Source organism: Ceratotherium simum, chromosome 34 (assembly GCF_057802395.1).
Source record: "Ceratotherium simum simum isolate JZ-2026a chromosome 34, ASM5780239v1, whole genome shotgun sequence".
NCBI lineage: Eukaryota > Metazoa > Chordata > Mammalia > Perissodactyla > Rhinocerotidae > Ceratotherium > Ceratotherium simum.
This window is the reverse complement of record NC_141933.1, coordinates 8,289,026-8,315,210: the sequence shown is the minus strand read 5'-3', so window position 1 is coordinate 8,315,210 and position 26,185 is coordinate 8,289,026. Positions and strand designations below refer to the sequence as shown.

The 26,185-nt window shown below is 58.6% G+C and overlaps 2 protein-coding genes across 7 annotated transcripts; both read right to left on the bottom strand.

The window, feature by feature from the left end:
* Positions 1-1,295: 1,295 nt before the first annotated feature.
* Positions 1,296-13,357, bottom strand: MAP4K2 (mitogen-activated protein kinase kinase kinase kinase 2). 3 transcript variants are annotated; one of them, XM_087422695.1, is made up of 33 exons: positions 13,228-13,357; positions 13,049-13,106; positions 12,722-12,812; positions 12,572-12,636; positions 12,219-12,274; positions 11,876-11,923; positions 11,749-11,791; positions 11,308-11,380; positions 11,097-11,228; positions 10,958-11,020; positions 10,502-10,583; positions 10,306-10,413; positions 9,830-9,908; positions 9,457-9,515; positions 8,801-8,844; positions 8,678-8,716; positions 8,569-8,602; positions 8,350-8,455; positions 8,180-8,268; positions 8,059-8,100; positions 7,887-7,971; positions 7,714-7,793; positions 7,566-7,626; positions 7,370-7,487; positions 3,837-3,895; positions 3,653-3,756; positions 3,380-3,557; positions 2,756-2,842; positions 2,568-2,636; positions 2,361-2,447; positions 2,052-2,122; positions 1,911-1,966; positions 1,296-1,808 (listed from the first exon to the last, which is right to left on the bottom strand). In XM_087422695.1, exons 1-33 carry the CDS (start codon positions 13,321-13,323, stop codon positions 1,721-1,723), a joined length of 2,550 nt encoding a protein of 849 aa, XP_087278821.1. In that variant the 5' UTR covers positions 13,324-13,357; the 3' UTR covers positions 1,296-1,720. The 3 variants fall into 3 exon arrangements, with proteins under 3 accessions (XP_087278821.1, XP_087278822.1, XP_087278823.1); XM_087422696.1 differs by lacking the exon at positions 2,756-2,842; XM_087422697.1 differs by lacking the exons at positions 1,296-1,808; positions 1,911-1,966; positions 2,052-2,122; ... (1 more) ...; positions 2,568-2,636; positions 2,756-2,842 and adding an exon at positions 2,851-2,981.
* A 326-nt stretch (positions 13,358-13,683) lies between these two features.
* On the bottom strand, positions 13,684-20,051 carry MEN1 (menin 1). Of its 4 annotated transcripts, none has more exons than XM_004437573.3 (10): positions 19,883-20,046; positions 19,047-19,507; positions 17,881-18,089; positions 17,546-17,674; positions 17,231-17,271; positions 17,070-17,157; positions 16,310-16,446; positions 15,767-15,902; positions 15,182-15,346; positions 13,684-14,970 (listed from the first exon to the last, which is right to left on the bottom strand). In XM_004437573.3, exons 2-10 carry the CDS (start codon positions 19,489-19,491, stop codon positions 14,488-14,490), a joined length of 1,833 nt encoding a protein of 610 aa, XP_004437630.1. In that variant the 5' UTR covers positions 19,492-19,507; positions 19,883-20,046; the 3' UTR covers positions 13,684-14,487. The 4 variants fall into 4 exon arrangements, with proteins under 4 accessions (XP_004437630.1, XP_014648472.1, XP_087278820.1 ...); XM_014792986.2 differs by having other exon boundaries at positions 19,895-20,046; XM_087422694.1 differs by lacking the exon at positions 19,883-20,046 and adding an exon at positions 19,793-19,876.
* Positions 20,052-26,185: the final 6,134 nt, after the last annotated feature.

The window sequence follows — 26,185 nt, the reverse complement described above, 5'->3', positions numbered from 1 at the left end:
CACCCTCCTTTGGGTCTCATGGGGAACACAGCATGAGTGCCCGGTGCCCAGGAGCCACGTCTCCTCCCCTGGTCTGACTCCCCATTTCAGCCTCCCGCTCACTAAGAGTTTGGGCTCTGCTGGGGGTGGACAAGGGGACAATATGACAACCATGGGATCACCTGGGGCCCCTGCTGGGAGAACTGGGGACTGAGCTGCCATCTATCCACCACCCACCCACTCATCGTTTCATTCAGTTACCAAATATTTACCAACGGCCCACCAGGTGTAGAAAAGTTCTTATGCAAACACTTGCCTTGAACATCAGAAGGGAGATGCTGGGGCCAAACTCGAGACCCAGCTCCTGGGCCTTTGCTCATGCTCCTCCCCCAGACCCAGGGCCCTCCCTGCTCTGCAGCCCCCAGAGCCCCACCCTCTGCAGCCTGGTCCTGCCTGTGCCCCCGACCCCTCCTTTAAGGCCAGCTGCCATCCTGCCTTCTTGGCTCACCTGCCCAAAGGCTCTGGTCAGGAGCAGCCTGGTCAGTGCCTGGAGCAACAGAGGGCTCCCTGGCCTGGGGTGCGGAGCCCTCTAAGAGGGCAACGTGGGAGAATGACAGAGCAAGGCACAAAGTCAGCCACGGGGGGATGGATGTGCCCTCGAGATGCAGGCTCCAGCAGGACAGCTCCCCTCACCCAGGACTGATCCCCATCTTGGTAGTGACCCCCCTGTGAGCCCAGGGCCTGGCACTGAGGAGGCCCTCTGGGAATACTTGTTAAATGGACATGCCTAATTTCTGAGTCTAGGCCAATGATCATGCCTGTATTCAGGAATCCCGGCCTGACAGAGCTCACTGACACCGAAGCAGCAGGGGCGGGCAAGGAGGCAGCCCCAGGCCTGCGCGGGGGATACAGGTCATGGCAGGGGTCTCCCTAAGCCAGCAGCCTCCCTGGGGCTGGGTGGAGCAGCCCTTCCACAGGCCGCCTGGTGAGATCCCATATGAGGCCTGGCTGCCCTGGATGACAGTCCCTTTGTTCAAGGGACCCCCATCTGCATGACTCCTTGGCCACAAAAGAGGCCTCACACTGCAGAGCTGAGGGCTCATCCTGAGCGGGGGAGCCCAGGAGGAGAGCGCCCCTGAGATGCCCGCTGGGACCACGGGCTCTCCATCACCCTCTGCCTGGCTCCCCATGAGGGGGCCACCACCTTCCGTGGTGCATCCTCAGTGCCACAGAAGGATGTGCTGGAGGGAGGGAGGAGGGAGGAGAGAGATGAGGCAGTGGGCTCAGCTCCCCCCGACCCAGAGAGACCAGTGGAATAAAATTAAACCAGCTTTAATATCAATATAGTCTCTCTTTTAAATACCATGCTCCCCAAGACAGGGCGCAGGGGCAGGCTCTTGGCAGGAAGAGTGGAAAGGAAATGTGGAACAAAATGGAATGGATCCCCCGGGGCCCGCCCCCACCCTGCCCAGGGCCCCTGCCACGGGGCACTAGGGACTGGGCTGCCCGCAGGGGACAGGGAGGTGACAGCAGCTTCCTCTGGTCCAGTTGTTGCAGAGGCATGGGTGGGCTCCCCTCCCCACCCAGCCCCCAAACTCTTCTCAGGATTATTGTGCCCTTCAGACCAGCAGAGCCGGGGCCTGGGCTCCTCTGATCTGGGCAGGGCCCCTTTGCCTAAAAGGGACTGCGGGCTAAGGCGTGGGGGCTGGGTGGGGGAATGCCACTGGCCAGCCGGGCCCCCTCAGTAACTGCTCTGGTGGCCCGTGAGAATGTAGAGGTTGCTGTGAGCCTCTGGGTTGTCGGTGGGAATGCTCTCGAGGATGATGTCCCTGAGGGGAGAGAGAGCGGGAGGTGAGCAAGGTGGGAAGACACTGGGCGTGACCATGTGGCCTCAGGGGCGTCTGCAGGGGAGGCGGGGCACCACACCCTACCTGTGGGCCCCAAGCACTCGGAAGATCCTTGTCTCATCTGTGATCTCCTGGGTCACCTGGGAAGAAAAGGGGCACTGAGGCCACTCCAGCAGGTCCCTCCTCAGAGGGTGGGGAGCAGCCAGGCCCCTGAGTCCCACTCACCTCGTTGGTGTCGAGGCTGCGGCCTTGCATGCCGTGGCTCCAGAAGGCCAGCACGCTGTCCTGCAGACACACTAGGAGGGGCCAGGCTGCCATCAGCCCTGCGCCTGCCCTGAGGACGCTGGCTCCCCCAGCCACATCCGGGCCCAGGGCTGGGCCACAGAGGTGCTCATGGACTGCAGGTGACCAGGATGGCTCTCAAGAGAGGCTGGGGGCCCTGCCTCCTTGTCCTGCTGCCAGCTCCAGGCCCGTGGACCACATCATGTGCTCCAGGCCGGGGACACCCCGCCCCCACCTCTGTGGCTCACTCACCCACAGTCTCAATGGAGAAGTCGAAAGTCAGCACGGGCGCCAATGTGGCCGTGGGCTCACCCAGCAGGTTGACGATCCTCACGCAGCCTGCACAGGGAGAGGGCTGGTGGGCGGGGACAGGGCGGCTCCCTCTGGGCAGGCAGACCCACGTGGCTTCCCCCACCCCCACCATCTGCTGCCCCCAGCCCTGCCCCCAGGGGCACTCACGGTCAAAGCAGACTAGGATTGTGTCCCTGTCCACCTGAATCACCTGCTGGGCCGAGCCCGGGAGCCCGTCTGCAGGCAGAGAAGGGAGAGACGGCCTGGCTGAGCCACCAGCCCCACTCTGGGCCAAGAGAAGGACGTGGGGGCCGTGCTACAGCCAGCCCTTGGCCAAGGGTGCATTTCAGCCTCACCACAGCTCGGCGGGGTCAGGACACCTAATGTCACTGCGCAGCTGGGGAACCGAGGCTCAGAGACGCCAAGCAACCCGTCCTCTGGCCCTGGGGAGCAGGAGAGAGTCCCAGGAGCCACGGGAGGACGGGGGCTTTGGAGTCGGGAGAAGCAGGCTTTGTGACTCAGTCCCCATGTGACCTCAAATCTCTGAGCCTTGGTTTCCTCACATGTAACACAGGCATGGCGCTGGGCCGTTTGTGAGGATCAAGAATGAAATCAGTGTGAGATTTCACACTTGGGGCCTGCGCACAGCACGGCCTTCCCTCCTCCTTCACCCACCGCCACTCACTCTGCTCCCGAGCTGTCCCAACACCCGGGGTCCTGCTCCCTCGCTCAGAAGGGAGGCCTCCGTGCCCGCCTTGCCCGGTTTGGCTCTGTCCCTGCAGCCCCCACAGTATTGGTCTGTCTTTTCTTAGCTGCTGAGCCCTCTGGTCTCATGAAATCTTTTATGGGAACCCCAGCTGAGGGAGGCTGGGAGCTCTGGGCCCCCAAGGTCTCTGCAGACACAGGCTGTGGGGAACTCTCTCTCTCAGAGACAGAGACACGCACACAGGCACGCACGGCAGCCCACCCCGCCAGCTCACCAGGTGGGATGAGGACATCAGGCGTCAGGCCAGCCTCTAGGGGCAGGACGTGGAACAGGACACGGCAGCCGGGCCCCTCGGGGCTCTCAGCCCCCACGCACACCTGCGGTAGCTCCTTCCCGTCCAGCACCAGTGGCTCCAGCATCCTTGCTGGGCTGGGCAAGGGGCTGGAGAAGTTCTGGGGGCAGCAGGGGTGCTCAGGTCTCCATGTCTCCCCTCAGGCCCCCTGCCACCCGCCTGAGGGTCCCCTTGCCTCCGCCCACCCGCTCACACCTTCAGCAGCAGGAACTTCTGCAGCGGCTCGTACCACTGCAGCAGGAGCAGGCTGGCGGGCAGGGCGGCCAGCAGGAAGGTGCTGCCCGTGTAGGGGTTCCGCACTGCGAGAGAGGCAGGCCATGGGCACCAGGCTTCGCCTGCGCCCCGACCCCTCCCTGGCCCCGCCCCACCCAGCCCTTACCCACGCGACACTGTAGGCAGCCTTTGGTGTCAGGAATCTTGGTGGACAGGGCAAAGCGCCTGTAGAAATGACAACCAGGGCATGTGTCACAGGTGCCATCATGGGCGAGGCCTGTGCAGAGCTCTAGGAGGTGGGTACTGTCATCTTGCCCGCCTTACAGGTGAGAGACAGGCTCAGAGAGGCAAAGCAACTTGCCCAAGTAACACAGCTGTGAAGGGCACGGATCTGAAGCCTGTCTTGTGGCTTCAGCTCCCACCTCCACAGCCTACAACATCTCTGTCCAGTCCAGGGGTTTGGGGCACAGAATTACCTCTAACTGTGCGACTTTGGGCAAGTCACTTAACCTCTCCACGCCTCAACTCCCTCATCTGTAGAACGGGGATAACAGTGGCGCCCACCTCACAGGGCCGCAGTGAGGATTAAATGAGTGAACACGGGGGAAGGGCTTACAGTGGAGCCCGGTGCTCACAAGGGGCTGGCTTTTATCATCCGGAAGGACTACTTTCCACCTATTTCCAGTCCTTGAAATCCCTTTTAGGCGAAGGCAGGGTATAAACGAAGAAATGAATGAAGAAATGAGAGCATGGAGGGCCTGGGTCACAGGTGGGCACATAGGCCCAAGGAGGTTAAGGCAAATGGGTGGCTCCCCTTGGTGCCCGGGGGGGAAGTGGGGTCCTGTCTTGGTTACTGGTTGTTCCCCAGACCCCCAGGGGACCTTCCGAGCCTGTGTCCTCCTCTGGGGAACAGGGCTACATGTCAGCAGCCCTGCCACCTCCTCCCAGCGACCTCGGCCCTGTCTGCGCCTGCTACTAGGATGTGGGCCCCGCCGAGGAAGCCAACGCCTGTCTCTCTCTTTCCCTCTGTCCTCACTCTCCTCTCTCCCCAGTTCCTTCCCCTCTCCTCCCCAACTGGCCTTCGGATGGGACAAAGGCAGATATTTTTGTATTTGTTTTTTTCTCCAAATAATTCTCGTTCTCCGCTCTCTACATTCGAAGTGGCCTCTGTGACTCTGTGATTTCCCAGACGCACGCCCGAAGCTGCCTGTGACTCGTTGGGGCTGACAGGCCTGTTTGCTGCAGGTCCTGGGCCAAAGCAGAGACCAGCCTGGGGACTGGGCTCAGGAAGCCCTGAGGCCACGGGGCTCCAGGTGCAGTCCCGGAGTGAGCACGCCGCAGGAAGGGCTGGGCCCCAGCTGCTGCAGCCACTGGCCCGGCCTCACCCGCCTGGCCCACCGGCTGCCACCACCGCCCTGGTCATAACAACGTCTAAGCGCACAGCCACCCCCACCCGAACTCAGCCTCGCCCAGCCCACAGCTCACAGAGGCCCCACTTGCACATCTCACGCTCAGTGTGACAGCACTGAATTCTGCACCAGCCACGGCTGATGACAGCTCCATCCTTCCCGCTGCCGAGTCCAAAAACCCTAGTCATCCCTGACTCCTCTCTCTCTTCCATCCACCAAGCGTCAGGAAATCCTGTTGGTTCAGCTTCCAAAATAAAACCATAATCCAACCACTTTTCTTCTGCTTCATTGCTGCCCTGGCCCAAGCCACCAGCTCCCACCTGATGACTGCACTGGCCTCCTGACAGGTCTCCTGCTTCCACACTGATCCCCTCCAGTCTGTTCTCAACACAGCAGCTAGCGTGATCCCATGAGAACCTCAGTCCACGTCGCTCTTCTGCAGTGGCCCTCAGGCTTTCTGCAGTGGCCCTCAGGCTGCTCTGAGTCAAAGCCAGAGGCCTCATGTGGCCACAGGGCCCTCCCAGACATCTCCCTCTCACTCCATCACCTGGCGGCACCAGCCTCCTTGCTATTCCTCAAACAGGCCAGGCCCACTCCTGCCCCAGGGCCTTTGCACTGGCCATCCCCTCCCTCTGGGAAGACTTTCCTCCAGATGTCAACAGGCTCGCTCCATCACCCCTTCCAAGTCTTTGCTCAAACAGCACCGTCTCGACAGCGAGGTCCTTCCTCACCACCCTGTTTAAAACCACAAGCCAGGCCCCACCCCCCCCCGGCCTTCCTTCTCCCTGCTCTTCTTCATGTACCACTTTCCCCTATGCATCACCACAGAATATGCTGCTTTTTTGTTGGCTATTTGTTGTTTGTCTCTCTTGACAAGAAGGTCTGGAGAATATAAGGGTCTCTCTAGTTCACAGATGCATCTCATGCCCCCAGAACACTGCCTGGAACATCCTAGGTGCTGAGTGGATGTTTGTTGAATGACTGAATGAGGGACTCCACCTTGAACATCCCGGGCACTTGATAAAACATGCAATCTGTTCCTCCTCCCAATCCCTCCCTCTCCCTCAGACTCACTCCCATCAGACCCCAACTCCTGTCAATCCCACTTCCTCAATCCTGCTCGGGTCTGCCAGTTGTCACCATCCCATAGCCTAATCCCCATCGCCTGCCAGCCAGCAGATGCCTCTTGTTTTCCTCTGTCCCCAAAAGCCCCTCTCTCCTTCCCTGCAGCTCCAGGAGGGGGCACGTGACCCAGGCCTGGCCCCCTGAGCTCCTCGTCCCCTGGCCACAGCGACTGGCTCAGGGGTGGGCATGGACCTAAGGTAGACCAGTGAGGATGGGCCCCAGGACTTTTGTGGGAATTACTTGGAAATAGAGGTTCTAGTTAGCTAATAGAAAGCTGGCCTGGAACTGTGGGCAGCCATCACTGGACAGGAGAGCCTATATGAGAATGAGGGCGACAAGAGGAAAACAGACCCAAGAGACGCAGGGAAATTCCTGATGATGCCATTTAAGCCTGGATCCAGCTGGGCCTAAAGCTAACCCTACTCCCAGACTTTCAGTTACAGGAGCCATGAAATTCCCTGTCGTCCTTAAGCCAGTGAGCTGAACCACCTCCAACAGGAAGAATCCTGATTGACATACAGAAGGATCCTTCTGAAACACTCACGGCGCCACTGCCAGTTGAATGTCTCGGCTTGGCGTCAAGGGAGGCGCTCTGCCACCTGTGCAGCAGCTTCTCGGCTGCTCTGCCCTCCTCCCTCAGGCCAAACACCTATAACGCCCCAGATCTCCCACAGACATTTGCTCTCGCTCTTCCCTCTGCCTGGAATGCTGTTCCCTAACCCATCTGCCTGGAAGACTCCAAGCACTTTCAAACCCCATGAGCTCCTCTGAGGCCTCCTGCCCCTCCCGGCTCTCCCTCTAGTTCACCGCAGAACCAGGTGCTGAGAGTGATTCCTCATCTCCACGCCCAGCCTAAGACCTGGCACGTAACAGTGCTCAGTGCTCAGTACCCGTCTGCCCTGCCTCCTCACGAGCACGGCTCCCAGTTTGCCAAGCCCTTGCACATCCACCATCTCCCTGCCTCCCAATAGGCCTGGGGACAGGGGCAGGGGGGCTATCAACTGCACTGACAGATGGGGAAACTGAGGCTTGGGGAGGCAAAGTGACATGTCTAAGATCACAACAGTCCCAGGAACGGGCAAGGCCCTACTCCACCCCAGCTCTGCCCCTCTGCCTCCCAGCTCCCCTCTCCCCTGCACATCCCGACTCCCCCAGGGGCCCCGACCTGGGGATGATGCGCTGGGTGAGGCGGTTGGTGGGGATGGAGAGGGGAACCTGCTGCTGGAGGCGCCGCTGCTCGAACAGGCCCGGGAGGTCGTGGGCCCAGATGTGCGTGGATTTCCCTGCCGGGGAGGGAGAGGGGGCTCAGAGAGTGATGTGGGTGGGGTGCGGGCCCCGCCCCTCCCTGCCCCAACTGGTACCTGAGAGCGACAGCAGCACGTTATTCACACAGTAGAGCCAGGCACAGCGGTGTGAAATCAGCTAGAGGCCACAGAGCCACAGAGGGAGAGGGGGTCAGCACCCCAGGCCCCCCAGGCCCTCTGCCCTCCACAGCCAGCCGGGCCTCACCTTCTCCAGCGTATCCTCATGCAGTTCATGCAGGTTGAGGGTGTAGATGCCCTCCTCCGCCCCCACCACCAGGAACTGGTCTGCAGGTTTGAGTATGGGGTCAGAGGTCAGTCACGCCCCCTGGCCCAAGCTGGACATTCCCAGCTCCTGCTTCCTCCCTGCCACTGGCCTACCCCGGGTGACGGGGTGAATCCAGGTGACAGCAGCGTGGATCCGCAGGGGGCAGCCATTGAAGACCTTGGAGAAGCAGGCGCCCATCTGGGGGGAAGCAAGAGGCCGGTTAAGAAGCACAGGGGCGGTGGGCAGTGGGGCTGCGGAGAGCAGGGCTGCGGGGCAAACACTTACGTGCACCTTGGGGGTCGGGGGGAGCCCGTGGCAAGACGATCTCTGGGACAGAGGGAAGGAGTCAGGGCTGAGAAGACACCCAGCCTCCCATCTCCCCAGCCCCTCTGTAGCACCCCCTCACCTCAGGATCCAGCCGGTGCTTCATGGTGGCCCAGGCAGTGGGGAGCAGTGGCGGGCTGTCAGGGGCTGGGAGAGGAGGGGGCGGGGTTCCTGTGGGCACAGATCCGCAGTGAATTCCAGCCCAGCCCCCACCCTGGGCCTGTCTCCTGGTCCCCCAGGCCTGGGACTCACCTGGGGGGCTGCACAGAGAATCCTCAGCTAGGGGCTCAGGGGAGGACGACCCCAAGAATGGGGACCGCTTGATGGTTCCCATGGCATCATCTGGGGAGTCCAGCTCCTGGCAGGAGGGTTGGGGGCCCCGCCCGGCTGTGAGCAGGTCACCCTGTAACCTTGTCCCACTCCAAGTGCACCCTCTCGGGCACTCCCCCCCATCCCCGCTTCACTCTGTACCTGGACTTCCAAGGCTGGCCGGATGGTCAGGCTCCTGTGGAGGAGGTGTGAGGTGTGACTGGGCCCCAGGCCCGGCCCCCTCACCCCTCCTCCGGGCCCAGCCCCTCACCTTTCCTCCAGGGCCTCCTGGACAGACTGCAGCAAGCTCCTGGGCAGAGAAGGAAAGGGGTCAGAGGTCAGCATTTTCTGCCACCCCCAACCCCTCCCCTGCAGCTTCCCTCTCCTCACTCACCCACTCAGCTCCTCCTTTCCCAGCAGCGTCCACTCCTCCTCCCACTGTGGGGAAACCGAGTCAGAAAGACCGGGAGAGAGGCAGAGAGACAGAGAGGCAATGTGAGAGGCAATCGAGAGACTGTGGGAGAGACAGACAGACAGATGGAAAATGAGACGGTAACAAGCGAGAGACTCGTGTGAGAGAGACAATGAGAGGCAAAGAGATTAAGAAAGAGAGAGACAGACAGACAAACTGGGAGAGAGAAAGAATGAGACAGAGATAGAGCAAGGCAAAGAGACTGAGATTGTGGGAGCCAAGAGAGATGCTGATGAGAGACAGCAAGAGAGCAGAGAGATGGTGAGTCAGACAACTGGTGACAGACGCAGAGAAAACACACTGAACAGGGTGGGGTGGGGGCTCAGATGTGTGACAGCCCCACTTTTTAGAAAGGCAGGGTCACCCTGCCACCCTCCAGCTGACTATCCAAAAGACCTTAACACAGGAAGGAGCCCCCAGCTCTCCGTGTGCCTGGGAGGGACAGGCCTGCTGGGACAGCCTTCCCAGACCTGATGGCCAGGTGGCCCCGGCTTCAAGGCTCCTGGAGTTGAGATGCTTGACCTCCAGCATAGCCCCCAACCCCCTGCGCACCACCCCGCCCACAGCCAGCCCCTCACCGGCTCATTGAGGGGGTCCGTTTCCTTCCTCCGTGGGGCGCCAAATTTCACCTGGTGAACTGGGGGGCCGAGATACACGGGTTGGGGGGGCCAGAGTCTCAGGACTGACCCCCACACTCACACCAAAGCCACACACATAGCTCCCCCCCAAATCTACATGCACAGCTCCCCACCAATTCCACACATATGCCCCCCAGCAAATCCACACACACGCCCCCCCCCCAGCAAATCCACACACATGGTCCCCCCAAATCCACACACAGCCCCCCCAGCAAATCCACATACATGGCCCCCAAATCCACACACAGCCCCCCACCAAATCCACACACATTTTCCCCCCAAATCCACACACACAGCCCCCCAGCAGACTCACACTGGATCTCCGAGGGGGTCCTCTCGGCCGGGCCGTGCTGCCCCCGGGAATGAATGGTGTCTGGAAACATGTCATAAGTCTAAGGAAGAACACAGTGGACACACACACAGCACTCGCCTCACGCAGGTATCCTCTGAGGTGCTTTACACACATCGATGTGTTTTGTGTTCACAACAAGCCTCTGAGGCACCCTCATTTCACAGCTGAGAAAGGCAGCACAGAGAGGCAAGTAACCGGCTAAAGATCACACAGAAAGCAGAAGATGGCTGAGCCAGGGTCATGCTGAGCCAGGGCCAAGGGCAGAAACCTAGCAAGGGGATGCAGGGAGGCAAGAAGATTCCTAAGGGTGGGCTCACCTGGAGGGAAGCTCCCTGGGCTAGAAATATACAAGTTAAAGAGACTTGGACTCACATCATCTCTGTATTCCTTACAACCAGGCCGGGCCGAGACCCGTCTCCCCAGCTGCCCTCACTTACCTCTAGGTCACAGTCTTCTGGGGAGGGGGTTCCCAGGTGGGGGTCATTGGCCTTATCCAACAGCTGCGTGAGGAGGGCCCGAGGGAGCTGCTGGGTTGTGAAGGGGTGCTGGAGGATTGAGGGGGCACTGGTTGGTTCCTGGCCTCCAGGCCTCTTTCAAGTATCAAGCCCTCCCACCCCACCCCTTGCCTCCCACCTGCAGAAGCTTCTCTGCTGTTGGCCTCTTCTTGGGGTTCTTGGTCAAGGCCAGCTTGAGGAAGTGGTGGAAACTCTGGGTCCTAGTGGGCACAAGAGCCCCCCGCCCCAGACCCAGGTTAGCCCTCATGAGGGCCAGCAGCCACCTGCCACCACTCCAGAGGAGTCCGCTGGGCCCACTCAGGAAGGAGCCCGCCAGAGGCCAAAGGCAGCTGGCATGAGCAATACTGTTGTTGCGACATGGCAGCTCCTCTACCATCACCATCTGCCCTTCCTCCCTGCCTGCAGCAGGTCCCTGGCCCAGAGGTGGGGCCCAGGCCCCTCCTGCAGATGGTCTGCAGAGGCCCAGAGAGGGCAGGGCTCTTGAGGCTGTACCCTGGGAGTCAGGAGAAGGCTCCTCCACCCCCATGGGACCTGGCTGCAAACGGGCCCCCAGCAGGGGGATGTGGGCCCTCACCAGCGAGTCTTGTCTCTCAGCTTGGGCGGCTGGAAGCTGCTTTTGGACATGAGCATCAAGGCTCTGTGGAGAGCACAAGGTCGGGGTCAAGGGTCAGCAGGGCCCTCGGGGGGAGGCAAGGGGCAAGTGTTCGGCTGACCTCATGGGGTGCAGATGGAACAGAGGGGGCTGCAGCTCGGCCAGCTCAATGGCAGTGATGCCCAGGGCCCAGACGTCACACAGCTCATTGTAGCCACCTTTGCGCTCCACAGCGGCCACCTCTGGGGCCATCCTAGAAGCCATGTCACAGACGGGATGGCCAGGTGCCCCACCTGTGGCCCCCGCCCCCTCAGCCCGAGGCACAGCCTCACCAGTATGGAGTCCCAATGAAAGACCTCCTCTTAGCCACGGACGCCGTCAGCTCGCCTGACACCCCGAAGTCAGCTGCGGGGAGAAAGTGCTGCTCTCACCCACCCCCTGGCTGCCACTCCCCACGCCCCTCCAGGGCTCAGGCTCAGCATGCACCTGGCAGCGCTCAGACAGCAGGCGGCCCAGGTTTGAGTCACAACTGCCACAGGCCCCAGGCAGAGCCAGGTCAACCACCTTCTCTCCCTGACCACGTGCCTGGTCCCACGTTAGACCAACTACATCCAACTTCCAGTGGGAAGGGAGGACTGTTCCACTTTCTAAATGGGGAAACTGAGGCTCAGGCGGTAAAGTGACTTGCCCAAGGACACCGGGCACCTGGATGCAGGCTCTGACTCCAGAAGCCCCACAGAACCCTCACCCTGATGTGTCCCCGGGGTACTGACCCAGCTTGACATCTCCCTGGAGGGTGAGGAGAAGGTTGGCTCCCTGTGGGATGGAGGAGAGAGATCCCGTCTGGCGCCCGCGAGAGCCTACTCCTTCCTCCCACGATGCCCTGGGCCAGACCCCTACCTTGATGTCTCTGTGGATCTTCCCGCGCGAATGCAAGTGGAGCAGACCCTGGGGACAAAGAGGAGGCCCTGAGAGCAGCCACCAGCACTATCCCCTCCCCGGAGACCCCTCCCAGAACAGGGGCCCCCCACCCAGCTGCTTCCTCCTCCCCTCTCCCCAAACAGGAAGTGGCTGAGCCAAGAGGGAAATGGGCTGCTTCCGGCAACAAGGCTGGGGCCCTTTCCCCCCAGGACCCACAGCCCCCCAGGCCAGCCCCCCCCCACACACACACACTGGCCAGCTGGGCTCCCTGCCCACAGCTCCTGGGGACTGGGGGTGTGAGCAGCCTTACAGGCCCAGCTACCTTCAGTGCTTCCCGGCAGACATAGGCAATCTGCCGTTCCTCCAAGGGCCCGGTGGCTGAAATGAAAGGGGTGAGAGCTGGCACGGGGGTCTAGGGGATATGTTAAGGCCACCCTGTGCAGGGGAAGCAGCAGGCACTGCTAGGCGAAAGGGGTGTTGTTGGCCACGTCCCTTCCCAGCATAGTCTGGGATGCAGAGCCCAGAGAAGGACAGCATTTCTCTCAAGGTCACACAGCCAGTGAGGAGTGGAGAGGGGCCCACGTCCAGAGTCCCAGCTCTCCCCTCGTGCCCCACGTTGGGGTGGGGGATGGGAAGATGGTTGTGGTCCTCTGGGCCTGGAGTCCCAGTCCTCACCGTGGTAAATCTCCTGCAGAGACCCCCCACCGCAGAACTCCATGCAGATCCACAAGCGGTCATTCCTGGAGGGACACAGAGCTGGGGTGGGCATCCAGCAGGGCCACAAGGGGGCTGCCTGGGAGTGGGTAGGGGGTAAAGCAGCCTCACCTGAGGTAGCTGCCAATGTAGGCCACCACGTTGGGGTGGTGACACTCACGCAGGATGGTGATTTCCTGCTGGAGGGAGCTGATGTCGTCCCCTGGGGAGCACAGGGCATCATGGAGGGGCCGCATCGGGTCGTCCTAACTCAGTGCCCCCATCTGCAAAATGGGCACAGAGCGCTCCTCCCTCCAGGCCAGACAGGGGCCCCGGCCAGAGCACCTCCTGGGGCCTGCCCCCGGGCGTCTCGGAGAGGTCAACTCTCGCCCCGCACACCGCGCCCGCGCGGCGCTCTGCCCTCCCTCCGGCGCAGAGGCCCTGGCCCCGCGCCCTCACCTGGGTCTAGCTTGACTATCTTCACCGCGGCCAGTTCGGACGTGACCGTGTCGCGGGCCTGCAGGGGCGGAGGGGGTGAGGGATGAGGAGGGGGCGGGGCCGGGGGCCGGAGCCCGCGGCGGGGCGCCGCGCGGGCACCTTCCTCGCCGCCCTCCCGCCCGGCCGGCCGCCCGGCGCACCTTGTAGACGTCGCCATAGGTCCCGGCCCCCACGCGCTGCAGCAGCTCGAAGCGGTCCCGCGGATCCTGCAGCGACACGTCCCGCAGCAGCGCCATGGGCCCGGCGCCGGGCGGGCGGGCGGGCGCGAGCTGCGGAGCCGCGGAGCCGGCGCGGGGCGGCGCGGGGCGGGGCGGGGCGGGGCGGGCCCGCCGGTGGCTCCGAGGCCGCGGGGGCGGGGCCGCGCCTGGGGCGGGGCCAGGCGGGGATGCCCCGCCGCCCGGCCGGGAGGAGGCGCCCGCGGGACCGGCCCTCGGCGGGAGGGGAAGCCCCGAGGCCGGGCGGGGCCGACGGTGCCGAGGCCCTTCCGCCAGGCGCCCGCTCCCCGCGCTCTACAGGTGGGGAGCCCGAAGGCCAGGGAACCAGAGGCAGAGGCAAGCGGGGGCGCTCCACCCCCCCCGCCGACTCCCCCAAATTCCCAGATGAGACACGGACAAGTATTTTTTTTTCTTACAAAATGTATTCATCTTCCTTGAAACTGAAAAATAAATCTATGTACAAAACAGGAAGAGATCAGGCTCCCCTCACCCACTCGCACACCCCTGCAGATTTCCTCCCGGGTCCCCCGAGACCGGCTGGACAGTCGGGAGGTTCCCAGAGGGTCAGAAGAGAGGTCGCTCTGATCCGGGGCCAGTTTGGTCAGGAAGGGGGCGGGGCTCAGGGTTCACATAGGCCAGGGGCGGAGCTTCATGTCCCGGACTCGGTGGACAGAGGGAAGGAAGCTAGGATTTCCAAATTCTGGAAGCGTTCCTTAAACTCTGTGGGGTAGGGGGCTTGGATTCCCAGGAATGGAATTCTGAAGTGCCAAAATGTACTCGTAGGGGCTGAGCCCGGTCCCCGGTTCCCGGGCCGGGGGGACACCCGTGCTTCCAGGCTTTAGGGGGAGACCTCAGCCCCGCGGACTTAGAGCAGCCTTGGGCAATACCGGTCCGGCCGCAAGTTAGAACGGTTCTGAGATGGGGCCTGCGTTCCCGTGATTGGGCCTTTAAAGACCGGCGACAGGGCCCAGGGTGAGGTCCCCATTGGCCGGCTGGGATGCTGGGGGAAGGGACCTATATTCCAATGACGGGGCAGAGCCCGGGTTCGGGCGCTGGGGTAGAGTCTGCTCCCGCACCCGCAGCCTCGGTTCCGGGTGGGGGTGGGGCCCGCAGGCCGGGCCTGGGGCGGAGCCTCCATCCGGTGCGGGGCGGCCTCCCCATGGGCTGATAGGGAGCCCGAGTAGTTCAGAGGCCCTTGCGCTGCCGCTTGAGGAAAGAAAGCGTGTAGTCGCTAGGCGTAGACACCTTCTGCTTCTTCATCTGCACTTGCGACTGCGCCGTGAGCTGCAGCTTGATGGCGCTCGAGTTGATCTTGGTGGCGACCAGCAGCTCCTTCATGCCCTTCATCTTCTCGCTCTGGAAAGTGAGCACCGGGCCCTCCGGGGGCGGCGACGCGGCGGGCGCTGGCGCCGGCACTGCGCTGCCGCCTTCGGGGCCGCGGGCAGTGCCCGGGACCGTCCCTGGGGGCTTCCGGGGGGCCCCGGGCACCGCCCCCTGGCCCGCGCCTGGGCCCTTGTCCAGCGCCGGCTTCTTAGGCGGCGGCGGCTCCTCGGGCTTGGACTCCCGCCGCGGGCCCCGCCGCCGGCCTTCCCGCGCTTCCTCGCCCCACGGCTCCTCCGCCTCGGCTGTCTCAGCGTCGCGGCTCACTATGCGCACCTTCTGCCGCACCTGGGCAGGATGGAGAGGGCGGGCCGAGGGAGAGGTTTCAGGCCAGGGGCTGGAACCCCAGCACCCAGCCTCAGCCATCCTGTCGCGGGGCCCATCTCATCTGCACCCAAAGGGGACGAGCAGACCCTCTTCAGGCTACCAAGGTCCTGACTCCTCTATAGCTGCTATCACCACCTGTCCTGCCCGGTCACCCTGTGCAGCCAACCCTCACCTGTCCCTCGAAACGGCCTAGTGACTGCACAAGGAAGGTGGCCCAGCCCACGTGCAGCACGGGCGTGGGGCTGCCCTCTTCCCACTTGCAGATGCCATCATAGAATCTCAGCAGGTGGGCGAAGCACTCGGGGTCCTGGAGGGCAGAACCCTGGCTCTGGGCGCCCTGGGCAAGGGGAAAAGGAGGGCACAGGTCAGACCCCTCACCTAGGCAGCAAGCCCTGGCTCCAGAAGATGTGAGCATGGGCGAGAGAATTCTTAGAACCTCTTTCCTTTTATAAAACCAGCCCTTAGCCAGGACTTGGGGGAAGGGGGGAGCCATCCCTTACCTCCATCCCACCCCTTCAACCAAATGAGGGGCCCTGGCCAAGAAAGAGATGGGCTTCCACCCCATTTACCTGAAAGCACCGGTAGAAACCCCCAAAACACCCTCAGCTCCCTCAAACCCAGGCCCAGGACTGCAGCTACTGCAGAAGAGAACACAGCTCTCTGCGCCAGGCCGCCTCCCTCGTGCAGTCTCCCGTCCTGTGACTGGGGGCCCTGCTCAGGTGGAAGGGGCACACAGGCTGGGGCTCCAGCCTTTCACCTGGGTCTGCTCCCCCGGCCGCTCCTCGCCGGCCTCCAGCAGGCTGGCCGCCTCCTTCAGCAGGTTGGGGATGACGTCATTGGCTACTTCAAAGAACTCCTTGTAGATCTCCTCGTCTTCACGGCAGTAGTTGTAGCTGTGAGAGCAGTAGGGCACTTTGGGGTCTCGGCCACGATGGGTACCCCCAGGGACGTGGTGGGGGGTGGAGCCCAGGTTTCTCTTCCTGGGTCACCCAGGGGCGGGGTGAGTGGTTGGGGTCCTCACTCTGAAATGATGGTCTCTGTGTCAACCCAGAGCAGGATCGAGGAGGGGGGCATGGGGCAGGTTCCACTGCTGGACGGTGGTTAGAAATTGGAGGAGACGGGAGAGAGGGAAAGGCGTGAGACCCTCATCAGGGGTCCTGACCTCCTGGGCGATGGTGGCCTGGGCTGCCTAGGGACTGGACGGAGAGGGGATGGGGCTGGGACCCAGGCCTCACTCCTGGATGAGGGTGGCTGGAAACTGGGTGGAAGGGGAAGAAAGGCCGGGCGGGGGCATCCTCACTCCTGGATGACAGTGGCCGTGTCGGCCCAGGCCTGCAGGGCTTCGCGCACATTGCGGTTGCGACAGTGGTAGCCAGCCAGGTACATGTAGGGGTAGATGTGCTCATCCCTGTAGTAGGTCTTGGCTGAGGCAATGCCCTGGGGACAGAGCAGAAGGGGCAAGAGGAAGATCACAGAGTCCCGCCTCCAATCCCATCTCCTCCCCCTGCCACCTCTCTACCAGCTGCTCCTCCCCGGGTCTGCAGGACTGCTTGCTGAGGCCTGGGCCAGACTGCAGGGGGCGGAGACCCCCACAGAACAAGGCTTAGGAAAGGGGAGGGGCCTGTCCTCCATGCTCAGAGCACATCCCTTTCTCAGACTTTCCAGCACACTCCTACACAAACACCAAAACCTCCCAAGCCCAGCCCAATGTCCCTCCTACCCTCAATCCCCACCAAGTTAACACCCCCTCCTCAGTACTCCCACCACATGTAACCTCTGTTATAGGCCAGGAAGGACAACAAGAGGCAGCAGAAAAAGGAGGGCTGAGGGGACAAATCCAGGCCCTACAACTCCCAGGCTGGAGACCCCAGAACACCCCTCAGACAGCCCTGACTGCACTGAACATGCACATGGTAAATACAAAATGAGGACTGGAGGGACGACACCCCCGAATACACAAAAGTTCTTCTCTCCTCACCTGCCCCCTCCCAGTGCCCAGGTAGAAGGGGACCCCAGCCACTGTCGGGCCTCCCTTCTGTGCCCTCCTGAGATGCCCCCACCTTGTGGTAGAGTGTGAGTGGGTCTGGCCGGCCAGGGGTGGGCTCCAGCTCCTCCAGATCTGCCAGGTTCCCCAGCGCCATGGGGTACCTGAGAAAGGATCATGAGTTCAGGCTGCCCCCCAGCCCCCTGAGGCCCAGCCTGGCCACTGCCCCCTACTGACCTTTCCAGATGTCCCAGGTCATAGAGTAGCCAGAGCAGCTTCTAGGGGCCAAAGGAGAGAGGTGTGAGCTGGGGGGAGGGGACAGGGTCCTCATTCTTCCAGGCAGAGGTGGGGTCCAGCACTAGCAGGGACCTCCCACCAAGTAGGAAGGGCCAGAATTCCGGAACCAGCCCCTTATTGGAGTCAAAGCCCTTTCATGTCTCAATTCCACTCTCCCAGGAGCCCTGGGAAAGGCCAGGCCAGGAATTATTAGCCCACGGTGCACAAGGAGTTGAAGCTCGGGACCCTGCCCAGGGTCCCACGGGCACCCCTCACCTGCTGCAGCTGCAGCAGCTCCAGAGAATCAGTGTGCAGGTCAATGGAAGGATTGATGGCGCACACCATAAACGCCACCTCCATTTTGCGGTCACAGCGCATGTAGGAGCCTTTCAGGTACAGCCAGCTCTTAGGGGAGAACAAGACCAGATGTCTCATGACGGCCACCTGAGCCTGCTCCAGGGAATGACAGCCAGGAAAGGGGCCCTTCTGCCTCCCCTTCCTGACACACGTCAGTGGTGATGGGAAGAGGGGAGTGCGGCCCAAGAAAACAGAGCCCCGTGGGTGGCTTGGGTGGAGGGTGTGAAAGGGGACAAGTTGGGGGGGGGCAATACCCGCTCAGCCACACCCGCGTTGACCGTCTGTCCCCTGCGGTCCTCATTGCCCTTTCCATGCCAAGTGACCTCAGCTGTCTGCTCTCCGTTGGGCCCAAACACCACCCAGGCATGGTCCTCAGACAGGGCCAGGTGGACATCCCGGAGACCCAGAGCCTGGCAGGCCCCCACCACTGCAAAGGCCACACCAGAGCTGTCCAGTTTGGTGCCTGTGGAAGGGGAGTTAATTAGAGGGTCCTCTGGGCTCTGACCTGGGGGAAGGGGGCCAGTAGCGATAGGCCATGCTCTCTCCCACCCTCACCTTCAACCTCAGACACTGCTGCCCATCATCCCTCTATCCCTTTCGTCCTATGTGTTCAAAGCCTCTCCCTCTCCTTTTATATCCCTCATCCTCAACAAGAGACATTCTAGGATCTTCCATAGCTCCATCCAGCCTTTGACGCTGCCTCTTCTCTTTCTCTGCAACCATACTATATATTTCTGTTAATTTACAGATTTCTTCATTTTAGTGTGCCTATCACGTTATAACAGGGACAGTAAAAACAGGACACTCTGGCCAACACTCTTTTTTCACACACCTACTGGCAGATCCTCCTAATTTATCTCTGTACTCTTTTCCTGCTGAGCCTTAGGTTCCTTCTCAACATGGCACTCCGGGACTGGACTGCCAGTAACTGGGCTTGGAGCAAAGAAAGCTCTTTGCAAGCCCTGAGCCTTAAGCCTCTTAAGGGGAAGCCCCTGGCCTGTTCACTTTCAAAACATTTTCAGAGATATTTCATTTAATTGTCTCAAATGTAGCCCGATTTTGGCTCCTCGCTCCCCAAATCTGCTGCGGCCCTCTGTGCCTTGTGCTGGGCTGCAGGACTCCCGTAGCTGCGCAACGGCAGGGATGGGGGTGCTGAGGGGGCAGACGGTGGGTTAACAGATTTCGAGCCAGGTAACTGGGGTCCAGTCCCAGCCCTGCCTTTCTGCGTGACTTTGGCACATCACTTCCCCTCTCTGGGCTTCAGTTTCCCTAGCTGCAAAAGTGGGAATAACACTTGTCCCACCTCACAAGGCTCACAGCTCTCAAAAGGGCTTTGGAAATGCTACAGTGTTGGGAAGAGGTGGGCCAAGCTTCCCAGGTGAGACTGGATTCTCGCCCCTGCCACCTGCCGGGCTCCAACCTGTGATGAAGCTGAAGAGGGATTGGATGTGGGCCCGATCCTTGAAGTAGGAACGGCTGAGGCTGTTCCAGATGACATCGGAGACCTTCTTCACCAGCTCGCGGCTGGAGACGCCCCCCTCTCGCGGGTAGAGAGAGAGGTCGACGGCGCCGCGGATCTGGGCGGTGAAGCGGGCGTAGAGCGCGGCGATGATGGAGAGGTCGGCCACGGGGAAGTAGGTGAGGCCGCCGGGAGGGTCGGGCGCGGGGCTGGGCTGGAAGGTGAGTTCGGGCACGTTGGTGGGGATGACGCGGTTGACAGCTAGGAAGTGCTCCACGAAGCCCAGGACCAAGGAGAGGAGCACCAGGTCCGGCTCCTCTCGGCCCAGCTCGGCGGCGAATAGGCGCACCACGTCGTCGATGGAGCGCAGCGGGAACAGCGTTTTCTGGGCGGCCTTCAGCCCCATGGCGGCGGGCCTCGGCCTGCGGGCGAGCCAGGGGAGGGAGGGTCGGGCGGGCGCGGCAGGGAGCCCCCTCCCAGGCTCGGCTAAGGTTCCACCCCGCCGACACACACAATCTCCTGCTTCCCCGCCCCCTTCACCCTGCGCTCGTCTGTTTCCCCTCTTTCGTCGGAGAGACCCCCTCAGCCGAGGCTGTAGGGCCTCCTCGTCCCCTACAACCCCAGAAGCCCCGGCCCCGATGGGGGCGCGCCCCTAGGACCACGCTGAGGCCCCCAGTGGTCGCCCCGCCCCCTCTCTGCGACCGTACTCCAGACCCCTAGAGTCCGTCGGGCTGGCGCGTCTAGGCCAAGCCCCCCAAGTCCCAAGGAGAGTCCTGGCCTGCGTCCCCCGCGCCCACCTCCGCGCTTACATCCCACACAAGGCACCGCGGCACCCGCCGCCTGGGCCTGCTGGGAAATGGAGTTCCGCCCCTCGGGCAACACTGCCTGCCGGGAAGTGAAGTCCCGGGTTCTCGCCGATCTTGAAATGGTGGCCGAGCCAGCCAGTCCGCGGTGGCTTCTGGGAGTGGTAGTGCCCCTGGCGCTCTGGGCGCCCCGGAGGTAGGTGAGGCGTGGAGGCAGCACCACCTTCCTGAGGTCCTCAGGGATTGGTCATTCCGTTTCACGCAGACCAGGTAGGCAGAGGAACCGCAGTGCATCCTGGGAGATGTAGTCCGGGGCGTGACCCGGCGTCCTCAGGCGGTCGCTGCGCTTCTGTAGGTAATCACGTGTCGGCAAGATGTGAGGAAAACGGGTCCGTTCAAACCCTGCTGGAGTACTGTGAATGTGGTCAACCACTCTAATTGGATATTTATCAGTATCCATTAACACGTAAATGTGCCTACTCTATGTCTAGCAATTCTTCCCAATTCTGTCCGTGAGAAAATCTAACACACATGCAAAGAGAAACATCTCAAGAACCATTGTAGTTATTTGTAATAGACTAAAATTAGAGTGAAGTAGCTCTGTGCATCCCAAACTGGATCTTCAGGGCATATGGTTGAAGGAAAACACTTCAGAACAATATTATGATAAGATAGTATTTATATTAACAATATTTTAAAACTTCTAAACAATACTAAATAATGTCTACAGACTCATTCATTCATTCCTTTATTCATTCAAGGAACAGATTTTTGCTGCCTACCATGGGCCAGGTGCTCAGTCCTAGGCACTGGATATATAGCAGTGAATAAAACAGATCAAATCTGCCCTACTTCACCTCTGTGGGTTTTTTCCCCAAAATCTATAAGCTTAGTTGGATCATGAGAAAACATCTGCAAACCCAAACGAGGGACATTCTGACTAGTACAATACCCCTGCCCAGTACTCCTCGAATGTATCAAGGTCATGAAAAACAAGAGCGAGAAACTGTTGCAGATTAGAAGAGACTAAGGAGGGCCGGCCCTGTGGCTTAGCGGTTAAGTGTGCGTGCTCCGCTGCTGGCGGCCTGGGTTCGGATCCCGGGTGTGCACCGACGCACCGCTTCTCCGGCCATGCTGAGGCCGCGTCCCACATACAGCAACTAGAAGGATGTGCAACTATGACATACAACAATCTACTGGGGCTTTGGGGGAAAATAAATAAATAAAAAAAATCTTTAAAAAAAAAATTAAAAAAAAAAAAAAAAGACTAAGGAGACAAGACAACTAAATGCAGTGTGGTGTTCTGAATTGAGTCCTGGAACAGAAAAAGGACATTAGTAGAAAACCAGTGAATAGAGTGGCCAACCAGTTTGCCCAGGACTGAGGGGACTTCAGAGGTATGGGACTTCCAGTTTTAAAGCCAATCCAGGGCCGGCCCCATGGCTTAGCAGGTAAGTGCGTGCGCTCCGCTGCTGGCGGCCGGGGTTCGGATCCCGGGCGCGCACCGACGCACCGCTTCTCCGGCCATGTTGAGGCCGTGTCCCACATACAGCAATTAGAAGGATGTGCAGCTATGACATACAACTATCTACTGGGGCTTTGGGGGGAAAATAAATAAATAAATACAATCTTAAAAAAAATAAAAAATAAATAAAGCCAATCCAGTCAAGTCTTGGGCACCTGGGAGCCCTACTTGTGAATGCAAATAAAGTCTGTAGCTTTCTTCGTAGTTTTCATCAATTAGGTTTGATAAATGTATCATGGTTGCGTAAGATGTTAATATTAGGGGAAGCTGGGTGAAGGGTATAGGGGATAAGATTACCAAGGACTGAGTGCTGGGGTACTCCTTCCTGTAGATGTTGGGAGACCAGGAGGAACCAGCAAAGGAGTCTCAAAGAGATGGGAGGAAAACCAGTTGAGCATCTGGTGCAGAAGACTGCGCACCAAGGCAGGGGCACAATCGATAGTGTCAGATGCTGCTCGGAGGTCAGCAAGCTGAGCGCCAACGACTGACTGGATGTAACTGTGGGAATCCCTAGTGACCACATTAAGGGCAGTTTGGGAGCCAAAGCTCAAAGTTCTTGGGCTCAAGAAAAATGAGAGGAAAGAAATTGGAGACAGTGATAATACACAACTCTTTCCAGGAGCTCTGCAGCAAAGGGAAGGAGAGAAACAAGATGGCAGCTGGAGAAGGAAGAGGGTCAAAGCAGGTGTGTTGTTGCTGTTGTTTAATAAGAAAGAACTGCAGGACTGATGGCCTTGGATGGGGGAGGGAATGGGAGTTCCCAAGGGACAGGTTTGGACTTTGTTAGGAGCGTGAACAGTTTACCCACAATAATCAGAGAGAAGGCAGAGTACACGGGCATACTTGGGTATTTTAATTTTCTCAATGAAATAGGAAGCCCAGTTGGTCTCCCTCCCTCCCTCCCTCACACCTTTGCTCAAATGTCACCTTCTCAATGAGGCTGACCCAGACCTACCAGCCTACTTAAAATCACACTCTCCAACCCACATCCCTCCACCCCACTCCCCCACTTTTTTTTTTCGCTCTAAAGCATTAACACCTTCTAGAACACAGTTTCTCAACATAGGCACTATTGACATTTGGGGCTGGATAATTCTTTGTTGTGGGGGCTGTCTATGCACTGTAGGGTATGTGGCAGCATCCCTGGCTTCTACCAGTTAGATGCCAGTAGCACCCCTCCCCCTGTGACAACTAGAAATGTCACCAGACATTGCCAAATGTCCCCTAGGGGGCAAAATTGCCCGTGGTTGAGAACCACTATTCCAGCATATAACATAATTTACTTCTTTGTTTATTGTTTGTCTCCTACTGCCAAAATATAAGCTCCACGAGGACAGGGAATGCGTCTATTTTGTTCATTGATGCATCTCCTGTGCCTAGCACATTATGTGCCTCCTGTGTCTGGCACATAATTGGTGTTCAGCAAGTATTTGCTAAATAAATAAATACATTCATGCGGAGGAGTGATTATAATGATTGACATTAAGTCTTTGAAATCTGGTGTATCGTTTATACTCACAGCACATCTCAATTCAGACTGGTCGCATTTCAAGTACTCAGGAGCCACATGTGACCAGTGGCTCCCATATAGGATGGTACGGCTCTCCAGTATGGCTATGGGAGTGGGTGGCTGGGGGAGGAGGGAGGACAAGATGATGGAGGCAGAGGGGTCCAAGGAACTGAGAGGCCTGGCACTTGGATCATCCACATGTATATCGAAGTCTCTAAGAATTAAAACAGGAGGGCCGGCCCCGTGGCTTGGCGGTTGAGTGCGTGTGCTCCGCTGCTGGCGGCCCGGGTTTGGATCCCGGGCGTGCACCGACGCACCGCTTCTCCGGCCATGCTGGGACCACATCCCACATGCGGCAGCTGGAGGGATGTGCAGCTATGACATACAACTATCTACTGGGGCTTTGGGGGGAAAATAAATAAATAAATAAGAGTTAAAAAAAAAAAAAAAAGAATTAAAACAGGAGTAGGATGGAGAGGGTGACAGCAAGCCAGGAGCTAGAGTTATCAAGAAATGAGCGATCCAGGGGCTGGGTGATGTCAGAAACAAAGTGGGTGGTATAAGCTGATAACTTGAGTTCAAACCTGAATGTTTGAAAGGAGGAGAGAGGAGGGTGTCTATAAGTGGCGATGAGGATCGAGGAGGACGCCTGCCCCACCTCCAGGCCCAGTGGCAGGAGGGGTGGGGAAAGTCTGTGGGACAAGAGTGGGGAGCAGTGGTGACCTCAGGGAGGGCAAGGTTTCTGCTAGAGCAGGAGGGTTAAGGACTGCAGAAGGGGGTGAGAACACGGGGGGTTTTGCTAAAGATGCACCTTCAACTCGAGAGGCACAGTGGACAGCTATCAGGAGCCCAGGGTGGAGATGGGTCAGAAAAGGGGATGGCCAGAACCTCCCCAACAGGGAGAAAGGGTAGAATCAGTTCCCATGGTCTCGAGGTGGGGGGGTGGGCGTGGGGGGGTGGTAGCTGTGAGTGTGAGGACACAGAGGGCAGAGGTTCCCACCAAGGGTGCCAAGGCTCTTGAGGCTCCAACTTGAATCTGCTGATGGAGGCAAGGAGGCCGGGGGAGGGTGGTCCACCAACATATATGTATGGAGCACATTAACGTAAACTGAACTTATGGGGGGAGCGGAGGGGATCAAAGGGGAATTCAGCCTCTAATTGTTTTACAAAGAAAATTTGTGTATTATTGTAATTAATTTAAAATAGCATCAGCTATGTAATATTCTTGACAAAAAAGTTAAATCTGAATTTAATGAGGAAACAGTCAGACAAATGCAAATTGCAGGTCATTCTACAAAAAAACTGGCCTGGACCCTTCAAAAATGTTAATATCATAAAAGACCAAAAAAAAAGGGGGGGCAGAGAGAGTTGTTCCAGATTAAAGGAGACTCAAGAGACATGACAACTGAATACAATATGTGATCTGGCATTGAGTCCTCAGTTTTTCAAAAATGCTATAAAGAAAATTTTTGACACAATTGTGCTACAACATAAGTGGCTTAAACAACGGAAATGTATTGTCTCGCAGTTCTGGAGGCTGGAAGTCTGAGATCAAGGTGTTGGCAGAGTTAGTTCCTTCTGAGCGCTGTAAGGGAGAATCTGTTCCAGGCCTCTCTCCAGCTTCTGGTGGTTTGCTGGCAATCTATGGTGTTCCTTGGCTTGTAGAAGCATCAACCTGATTTCTGTCTTCATTCTCCTGTGTCCCAATTTCCTTTTTTTTTTTTTTTTTTTTGTGAGGAAGATTAGCCCTGAGCTAACATTCGCGCCCATCTGGGACACACCACCACAGCACGGCTTGAGGAGCAGTGCATGGGTCCATGCCCGGGATCCAAACCCGGGGAACCCGGGCCGCCAAAGCGGAGCAGGCAAACTTAACTACTACGCCACTGGGCTGAGCCCAAATTTCCTCTTTTTTAAAGGACATTGGTCATATTGGATCAGGGGCCCACCCTAATGACCTCACTTAACCAGTTACATCTGCAATGACTCTATTTCCAAATAAGGTCACATACTGAGATATTTGGGGTAGGATTTCAACATATGAATTTTAAAGGGTCACAATTCAACCCATAACAGATTGTATATTAGATAATATTGTTGTATCAATGTTAAATCTGTTGAGACAATAACAGTGGTTTCTGGTGGCTCCTTATTTTTTATTTATGTTTTTGTGAGGAAGATTAGCCCTGAGCTAACATCTGTTGCCAATCCGCCTCTTTTTGCTGAGGAAGATTGGCCCTGGGCTAACATCTGTGCCCATCTTCCTCTACTTTATATGGGACGCTGCCACAGCGTGGCTTGACAAGTGGTGCATCGGTCCGCGCCCGGGATCTGAACCCACGTGCAAACTTAACTGCTACGCCACCAAGCTGGCCCCTAGTGGCTCCTTATTCTTAAGGAGCAGACTGTGAGGTATTTAGGTGCAAAGTTCAAGATGTCTGCAACTTTCTTTTTTTTTTTTTTTTTGTGAGGAAGATCAGCCCTGAGCTAACATCCATGCTAATCCTCCTCTTTTTGCTGAGGAAGACCGGCTCTGAGCTAACATCTATTGCCAATCCTCCTCCTTTTTTTCCCCAAAGCCCCAGTAGATAGCTGTATGTCATAGTTGCACATCCTTCTAGTTGCTGTATGTGGGACGTGGCCTCAGCATGGCCAGAGAAGCGGTGGGTCGGTGCGCGCCCGGGATCCGAACCCGAGCCGCCAGCAGTGGAGCGCGCGCACTTAACCGCTAAGCCACGGGGCGGACCCTGCAACTTACTTTCAAATGGTAGCAAAATACATGCTATATATATGTAGCTATACATAGATATGCAGGTAAAGCAAAAGCAGCCAATGTTAGCAACTGGTGAACCTAGGTGAAGAGTTCATATTCTTTCCATCTTTCTGTAGGTTTGAAATTTGTCGACATAAAACGTGGAGAGAAAAATGAATTCTTAAAAAATGTAAAAATGTGAATCTTTTGGGTAATTTAATTGCTGGGGAAGTGGCCATTTCTCCATTTTGGTGAGGATGGCTGGAGGCCTTAGCTTGCAGGAGGCCTCAGCATCCTGGGCACTCTCTGTGGGCTTCTGCATCTCAATAGGCAAAGCAAACATTCTGAGTGGGCCAAAGGCATTTTACATTCATTATCTCACCAAAGTCTCACCAGAACCTCCCATGAGATGGGTTTTCTGATCCCACTTACAGAAGGGGAAACTGAGCCTTAGAGAGGTGAGATCACTTGCCTGTGACTGCACAGCTGCACTAGAATCCAGGTTGTCTG